The 9,481-nt window shown below is 35.7% G+C and overlaps 1 protein-coding gene across 1 annotated transcript; it reads right to left on the bottom strand.

The window, feature by feature from the left end:
• Positions 1-235: 235 nt before the first annotated feature.
• Positions 236-1,179, bottom strand: LOC110804100 (histone H2A). Its single transcript, XM_022009664.2, has 2 exons — positions 862-1,179; positions 236-696 (listed from the first exon to the last, which is right to left on the bottom strand). The coding sequence occupies exons 1-2, from the start codon at positions 1,075-1,077 to the stop codon at positions 454-456; spliced, it is 459 nt and encodes a 152-aa protein (XP_021865356.1). The 5' UTR covers positions 1,078-1,179; the 3' UTR covers positions 236-453.
• Between the last annotated feature and the right edge of the window lie 8,302 nt (positions 1,180-9,481).

Below are 9,481 nucleotides of genomic sequence, written 5' to 3'. Positions count from 1 at the left end.
ACCACTTTCATTACTGTCTAATTCTTCAGAACATTCAGATAAGCAATTATCAAGTAAAACTATCATCTTCAATTTAATTCATCAAATTCAAAAACCACTAAGTTTACAATATGATTCAAGGTGAAACTTCAATTTGATTGATTAATTGAAATTTAGTTTATTACAAAGGTGAAACTTCAAGTAAAATTCAATTTCAATTGACAGGGCTAAAGAAGCAATAGATAACAAACGTAAGTAGGAGAAATAAATATTTTTGATTAATAACCATATGATTACAGAAAATAGACCAATCAGATATTGATCCAATTCCTATTCAACCCATTACTAATACAACCTTCCTATTTCATTAAAAACCCTAACTAGAACTCGTACTAACAGTAGATACAAAATGCAGTAAATCAAAACCCAACAAACCATCCATCTTTCTAACTTGGACCAGAAACGATAAACATCCTATGCTTTCTTAGGGGATTTGGCAGCCTTGGTCGAAGGCTTGGCTTCCTTGGGAGCCTTTTCTGCTGTCTTCTTTGGCAACAATATTGGGTTGATGTTTGGTAGGACTCCTCCATGAGCAATTGTAACTCCTGCTAGCAATTTTCCGAGCTCATCATCGTTCCTTACTGCTAGAAGAACGTGCCTTGGGATTATCCTTGACTTCTTGTTGTCCCTTGCAGCATTTCCAGCCAATTCCAATACCTTCATTTTACAATTAAATCAAAACTTAGAATCCAGATCCAAAATCAATTCATTTTTCAATTAAATCTGTGAATTAATCAACAACTATGTACAAAACAGATTCAGATTCAGACAAATTAACAGAAACAATCGGAAAATTGAAATGAGTTAGGAGAGAGAAACTACCTCAGCAGCAAGGTACTCAAGAACAGCGGCTAGGTAAACAGGAGCACCAGAACCAACACGCTGAGCATAACGACCCTTCTTTAAGAAACGCCCAATTCTTCCGACTGGAAACTGTAACCCAGCTTTGACGGAGCGAGTAACCGACTTCTTCTTGGGGCCTCCGCCCTTCCTTCCTGCTGCTCCCTTCTTACCCTTTCCTCCTGCTGCTGAATCCATTTTCTAGATTTGGAGATTTTTGAGAAACTTCTAGTGAGAGAAAGTTGAGAGTTATAGAGGAGAGAGAGAGATAATGAAGATTTTGAAGTGAGATGGAAGTTTATGATGGAGGGAGAGGTTTATATAGTGGAAGGGGGATGGTAGAAATGGGAGATGTTGGTGGTGGGTTTTGGGGGGAGATTTAATTGTTGGGTTTTTAACCGTTGGATTAGGGTGTATCTACGGGTGAGGATTTGTTTTGGTTGCGATCCGTGTGCTTTTGAATGGACCAATCAGAACCGACTATCAAAATTGCTTGAATTTTGGTTTTGTCAATTGGAATCCCGCCACTTTAACCCCCAATTTTGTTCACCTTGAATTTTCGTCCCTCTTTTCTACCCCCAATCCCCAATGTCAATTGTCAAAGTACTTTAGAGATGTTACCAAACAATAAAATTGTGTCCATTAGTTGGCCATTACTAATTTTTATACGGAGTACATGAAAATATATTTTATCAATTTTATATTTGTAACTTTTAAAATAATAGTGATACAAATTTGTAAGTTAGATATTAAACAGTATTGTATAATATAATAATTACTCAGTAAGTTTTTATTATTAACTTGATAACATAAGTACATATTAATATGTGGGACTTTGAATGAGTATATGAGCTAATGAACACATTGAAATGCAAATTCGAATAAGATTATAATGACAACATTTTAATTGAGTTGAATTTCTTGTTCATTTCAAGTTTTGGTGCATTGAATCGAGAAAGAGTTGTAATTCATTAATTAAAAACAAACAAGGTTTCGGAATTTAGATATACTTAAGCAACCAACGTAATGAGATGTTATTTATTGGGCCTATTTTGAGTTTTTCTAAAGGTTCACACATACCAAATTCTTAGTTAAATTCACTTCACTTCAATTTCTAGTGTGAGCTGCATTGGAGCGATGGACTTGATTGTCACTTTAATGGTGGTGAGGGTGAATTTTGTCTCTTTTAGATTAACCATTGTTAATAAGAACAAGGTATTATGTTAATATAAGTATTTTTTTATATATTGATTCTTGTGTTAAACAACAACAAGGAGTTTTAATTTATTAATAAGAGCATCCCCATTGATGAGTCTCTATTGTATTGGATTTCCTCAATCGGGATTAATTTATTACAAAGAGGCACATAACTGGTAACATTTTGCTTGCAACTGAGTTGATGAAAATATACCTTATGAAAGCTTACAACTAGTTGAATGATCCTTTTTTAAAAACTGTTATTTTTGAGTTAGGCTTCCCTGAGATTTTTCGCTAGATTGTGGCTTGTGTAATTACGGTTTCTTATGCAGTTCTCTTAAATAGTAAACCTGACAAGTCTTTTCATGTAAATAAAGGTTTAAGACAAGGTGACCCTATGTCTCCTTTCTTGTTCGATACATGAATGGAGTACTTTTCTAGATGTTTAGAGAATGCTACTATGGACCCCGTTTTTTTTTTCACCCGAGATGCGAGAATCTATAAATCTCTCATATGATGTTTGTCGATGACTTGTTGATGTTTGCTATAGCATATATTATTTATGTTCATATTTTGTTCATTGCTTTCTCTAAGTTCTCTAAAGCCTCGGGCCTAGAGGCAAACTGGGACAAGAGTAGTGTGTGCTTAGGTGGTGTCACAAGTGAAGAACTTGTCACTTTTAGAAATTTGTTTGGCGTGTTAGAAGGGGTTTTCCCCTTTACGCGTCTCGAAGTTCCTCTCGCAACTAGAAAGCTCAACTTTGAAACCCCTGATTGAAAAAGTGATGGCCAAGGGTTAGATTTTATGCTGCTAAACAATTGTCCTATTGGGGTACACTGTAGATGGTTAAATATTTCTTGATTGCTATTCAAAGCTATTGGAGTCAAAATTTTGTTATGCCCAAGGAGGTTATGAAGGAAGTCATAAGTATTATAGGACTTTCCTCAGATGGTTCTGATCACTTTAGAAAGCCTCCAGTGGCCCTAACGTGGCAGTGAGCGTTGGAATTTAAAAGACCTTGGTTATTGGAATAAGGCGGCTATATGCAAGAACTTTTGGACAATTTCTTTTAAACAAGACAAACTACGGGTCATGTGGCTAGCTACTATGTGAAACAAAACGATATTTGCACAATGATAGTTTCCAAGAGTTTATCATGGGCTCTTAGGGGAATATTTGATTGCAGGGAGGTTTTTGTGCAACATGGTGATCCTAGCAAGTTTGTAAAGCATGTAATTTCTCTATAAAGTTGGTGTATCGAGAAATGCAAGGTCAACACAATAGACGTAGGTTACATGGATATGGGTGATTTGCAACAACCAGGCTAGCCCAAAGAGCTTGTTTATAATCTGGATGGCCCTGCACTCTAAGAAATAAACTAAAGACAAACTGAAGGCGTGGAACATGACTACAACTGATGTTTGTGTCCTATGTTTTGGTGCAACATAATCAAATTTCCATCTCTTCTTTAATTGTTCATTTTTCTACGAGTATTTGGAATAAGGTACTTCAGTTGTTAAAACTATAAAGAAGTCCTCTGCATTTTGACAAAGAAGTTGAGGCTGCAAGTAGAGCTTGTATGAAGAAGAAAATTGATAGCAAACTGCATGGTAGGCTCTTTGAGGAAGTAGTGTACCAATAAGAGTATAAGACACAACTATATTTTTGACATGAGATATTGTGATGTACGCATGTCTTGTAATAGGACATAAGTGTTCTAATGACTATTGGTTACCCGTTTGGTGATTCACCAATTGAGCATTTCTTTTTCACAATAAACAATTAATTGGGGTCTACCAAGCGCAACACTACGAGCTTCCATAGCTACTTTTTCCCCTTTCCCCATAAAGCTACTCCCCCATATTCCAAACTTGATTGAGCAACCAACATGAAATAATTTCGATTATCTCTACCTACACCTCCCAAAGTTGTTTTTCTTTGTCAACGTCATCTACATTAAACATACAACATTAAGACTGTCTATTCATCTTATTTTCACTTATTTGGAAAGTTTGGAAAGTTTAGGTAAGATAAATTCTTGAAAATGAGGGTTATCAAAATATAATTTATAATTAAAATAAATTTTAATAAGTTGAGATAAGTTACATTCAAGAAAATCATGTGAATAGAATATTAATGCACCCCAAATCTAGTCATTTGATAACTAGTGATTCAACAAATTAGGTGGTTGTGTGAGGCATACATGCTAAAGCTAGTTATTGGCTCAGGAGTTGCCCATGTATTATATATAATATGAAACTAAATGGCTTTACCTTAAACAATTGTTAGTGGCATATGAACATAATAGCTTGATGATTATTAAATTTACAATTGGTGATAGGTGGAGTGGCCCACCAATCTTATATGGTAGCTAGTTATCCCCTTTCTTCTTTCTCAATGTGACAATGTGGGGCAAGTAGTTTGAACTCACACGTGGGACATTGTTTTCAACACCTTCAGTCACATGTGAGTTTATCTATTTCTCTTGCAATTTGGATAGTTCGTTCATTACTTCCTCATCGAGCCTTATCCGTTCTCCCACAACGAGGTTAGATGACCCCTACTCGAGGCAATCCATTTTAGTAGCATTGTTGCTTCAAATATCTCTTCATCTTACATTCTTCAATTCAATTGGTCCTTCTCTATTGGGTGTTTATAATTGGCCAATAATCTTGCTCTGGTACCATGAAAGAAAAAAAAATCGCGAGGGGACCTTAGCTAATACTCTGAGCCAATTAAAAAGGGATGCATGTGAGAGGGACTGATAAATATTCACTTTGGCTCACGAAACATCACACATGTCCTGTATTGAGAAAAGGGGACCTCAAACGTGGGAGGAAATGTTAAAAAATTGACCCATGAAACAATACATTCGAGTGGCCCACTTTGATAAAATAGAGAGAAATGCTCACTTTATAAGGCTAAAGAGCTACACCCTTCATTTTCTCCATATTGTTTTAAGGTGGAACTTTAGTTTGTCTTGTGAAAGTGGACTATCTCTTCTACCAAGGGGTGCGACCCATGTCTGTATTTAACAAGTTCATTTGTTTCCAATAAAAATGCATACATCCCACGTGACCGCCACACACATAAGACAATTAATGTGAACAATAACAAATGTAACTACATGATTACATTGAATAGAAAGTATAACTATTTGAGCGATTACAATTAATAAAAGATAACTATTTGGTAAAAAGTTAATTTCATACATAACTATCATATATAAGAAGTAAGTTATTGTATTGATTTTTAGTAACTCATTTTATGTGATGGTGATATTTTTTGGACCACATGTATCACATATGATGTGGCGCCATGTCAAAGTCACTAAGGACTAAGGAGATAAACATATAGGGAAAACATATAGCCTCTACATTTTTTTGTTAGCATATATCATTGTATATAATCTAATGTTTTTATTAAGTGAGACACTTCCTATATGTTGAGATTTTTATTAATCATATTATATTACCCCTCTTTTTCCATGTTATCCATCCCCAATTATTTTAATTTTCTTCTTTGTCATGGTCCAGGGGGCGTTTGGTATAGGGCATTCAGGAGAGGGAAAGAGATTTAACAAGGGTAGACAATTCCCTTTGTTGTTGTTTGTAATGAAAATTTCTCTACCCCTCTACCCCATGGCTATCTACTCTCATTCCCCACCCCCATAGTATTTACATTCCCTTTCCTTAACCCACCACCACACCACCACATCCATCAGGAGTACCCCTATTGTCACCGGCTTTGCTTCCCTACCACACCTCCTCAAACCATCGCCTACCACATGAAACAACCGTCTACCACATGAAACAATAACAAAACCCTTGCCTACCATTGAAACCACCACAAACCACAAAGAAACAACCCCTTACTAGCCGTAACCATCCTTCCCACCCCTCATAACCACCACAAACCATTTCCCATCCAACCCACATACCAAGAAACCATCTCCACCCACCACGAAACCACCCCCTTGACTCAGGAAAAAAATCCGTCATGCACTCCAAATCAAGATCACCATCCCGAATTCCACCAACATCCACCAAAAACTCTATAACCTTAAAAACTAGAAGGAAAAAAAAACTAAGAGAAAGATTGAGAAACACCTTTCTTATCAATTGTTATGGTTTTAGATCTAGAGTTTAAAAGGTCGAATTTGGCATTTAAAACCTCAAACTTGACCTTTAATGGCCGGTGGTGTAGAGACATAAGAGAAGGATGAGAGAGAAAGGGGGCGATGACATCTTCGGGGGAGGGGGGGGGGGCAGAATCTTCGGGAGGAAGCAACTGCGAAATTTTCGGGGAGAAGGAGGAGGCGACGACGACGACAACGAAAATAGGGTAGCCAAACAACCTCTTATATCAAAGGGGTTTTCTTTCCTTTTCCTCTCATTCCCTTTGTTGGTTTAATTTTCTTTACCCCGTCTAAAGCAAAACCGTTAGTCACACCGTCTGTTTCTATAATAATCAATAAACAATCCATTATTATCATTTTTATAATAATCAATAAGCTTCCAGCCCAAAGGCAAGCACGAGAGGTGCGTTATGGTTAGACTTGAAAAACAGGTCGTTTGGATTAGATTCGGGGCGGTTCATTTTGGGTTATTATTTTTCGGGTCGGTTTCGGGTATGGGTTGGGTCCATTTGGGTTTTGGGTTACTTTGGTTGTTTAATAACTGAGACGGGTCTGATTCAGGTCAGGATTTCAGGTCAATATCGGATCGGTTCGTATCAGATCAATTCATATCAGATCGATTTTTTCGGGCTATATCGAGTTTTTCGGGTTATATCGAGTTGGATCATATTTTTCGAGTTTGAGTTTTGATTAGGTTTTTAGATTTGGTGCTCACTATCATAATATTATCATACATTTTTCCTATAACAAAAAAGAGTATAAACTACAAAAGGATAAAAATAATAATAATACTATGAAATTAAATAATAATAAAATAAAAAATTAATAAAACACAAAATAAATAATAATACTATGAAATTAAATAATAATAATAATAAAATAAAAACAAATTAAATAATAATACTATGGAAAGCTAAATATAACTTGTACTCCCTCCGTCCCAGATTAGTTGTTACACTTTCCTTTTTCGTCCGTCCCAGATTAGTTGTTACACTTCTAAATAAGGAATGACCCCACAATTATTATATTGTCTCTCTCTTCCCACTAATTTTTTTTGTCCCCACCCCCTCTCTAATTCAATTAAAAAAAATACCCCACTAACACCTATCACATCCACTTTTTCAATAAAATAAATTGATAACCAAACAACCACTCAGTGGCGGCACCAGTAAGGGTTCAGTGGGTTCAACTGAACCCTTACTGGCCCGGAAGAAAAACTGCCACATTTTTAAAATTAAATGCCGTTTGTATATAATTAAATGCGCAAATATGGCATAGCAAACCTAGTGAGGTGGTGGTTTTGACATCAACATATTAAACCGAATGTCTTGGGTTCGATACCCTCTAGCTGCATATTTTCCCCTTTTTGTTTATAATTTTGTATTCTTCCCCAAACAAGCCCTGTCATTTTGAAATAATTTATACTGCATACAAACCTTTTTTTTTTCCTTTCCTCTTTTTCATTTTATTTCTCTTTTACATTAAATTGAATTTTTTTTGATTTGATTTTAAATAGGTTGAGATGAGATGAAGGGCTTATAGTATATGTTGAATGATTGTGCGTTAAAGTCACAAAAATCACCCGTTTGTTTCCCCAATATATATTCAAGACCACTTGAACCATCTCAAAATCTCCAATATGAAAATGAAAACTCGTCGAGTTCAATTGTATTTTTTTAGTGTCATTGTAATACAACATATTTACCACCGAATTATTAATTATGAGTTGGATTTTGATGTTTGATTTTATTATATGTTTTTGAAAAATTTCGAACCCTTAAGTGGTGAATCCTGGCACCGCCACTGCAACCACTTATCACCTAAAACTTTGTGCAAAGGTAAGTGTAACGACTATTTTGAGACGGAGGGAGTATATATTAAAACTAAGGAAAATTCTTATTGGTAAACCTATGATTTTATACATTTGATTTGGTAACCAGAAAAAAAAAAACTAAATTATCATTGATAGCCTTGAAATATTGTATTTATTAACCGTGATATTAGTGAATGTTTATGCTTTCATGTACTTTCTTTATGTGATTAAAATTACACAAACACCTCTACATTACCCCCAGACCCCAGTTATACCTACCAAGACCCTATCTTCTCTATCCATTCTTACACAGCTTACACCATATTAGACTCGTCATACTAAATTACTTGCATACGTTGGGCATTAATGCCCCCAAACTAATTGGTACATTTGCTTGCCTCTTTGAACTTTAATATCTGACATAAACCAAAATGAAAACTATAACATCAAGTAATCAACACGATACTATTACTCAACCCGCACTGAAGAACAAAGAATTGCAATGTAAACGTAAAACAACAGATTAAAGCGCACCGCACCACGAAATTAATAAGATTGAACAATAGAATAAGAGAGAAATTAGTGTACTGATTGAAATAGGAGAAAAGTGGACACGGGGGAACATATTCAAAATAAAAATCAAATGAAGCATTTGAGAAGAATAACTAGGAGGTGAAGAAGGGGAAAAGTCGAAAAATCGAAAAAGAATGTGGTGGTGTTGTTGAAATTGACGGTGGAAGGGTCACCACAACCGGCTGCGAAGAAGTAAGAGATGTTAATGGCACGGTTGTGGTTCTAAACGGGTGTAAAATTATGGATGGGGGTAGAAAGGACAGAAGGTGAAGATAAAATGATGTACTTTGTATTACGTAGGGATGTTTATGTAATTCTAACCCTGTAAAATAAATAGTTTAAGGTTTTGAACCCTCATTAATGTCACAATTGGTAAAATGTAATATTACAGGGCTATCGGTGATAATTAAACAAGTTTTTGATTACCAAATAAAAATAAAATACAGGGTTACAAATGAGAACTTCCTTAAAATTAATTGGTAAATTCGAGTTGCTCTTCGGTTTCGATCGGTTCGGGTTAATTTAAATTTTTCAGTTATTTTCGATTCGGGTTAATGTGGTGTCGGGTGAAGATCAGTTCGGGTTAATTCGGTTTCGGGTACTTCGGTTCAGGCCGTTCGGGTATCAGGTCAATACAGGTCAAATCACTTTCGGATCAGTTTCGATTTTAGGTCGGGTGTATTTGATTTTCGGGTTAATTTCAGATCGTCGTTTCAAACCAATTTGGGTTACAGATCGGATCAATCGAGTCAATTTTTCAGGTCTGGATCAGTTTTGACAGGTCTAGCTATGGTCATGGGTGGAGCAATATCCCCGTCTAGCATCACAGATTTACAGCAGGGTTTTGTTATTGTTTACCTAATCATTAACCAATCACACGA

Source organism: Spinacia oleracea, chromosome 6, assembly GCF_020520425.1.
Source record: "Spinacia oleracea cultivar Varoflay chromosome 6, BTI_SOV_V1, whole genome shotgun sequence".
NCBI classification, from domain to species: domain Eukaryota; kingdom Viridiplantae; phylum Streptophyta; class Magnoliopsida; order Caryophyllales; family Amaranthaceae; genus Spinacia; species Spinacia oleracea.
Note: the sequence above shows the minus strand (reverse complement) of the source record. Positions and strands in the feature narration are given on the sequence as shown.

What these genes read in the sequence shown, in the direction of transcription:
- LOC110804100 (XM_022009664.2), bottom strand. Translation starts at nt 1,077, where the DNA reads ATGGATTCAGCAGCAGGAGGAAAGGGTAAGAAGGGAGCAGCAGGAAGG. An exon ending in TTGAGTACCTTGCTGCTGAG is followed by an intron (nt 697 to 861) that starts GTAGTTTCTCTC and finishes TGTAAAATGAAG; the next exon opens with GTATTGGAATTGGCTGGAAA.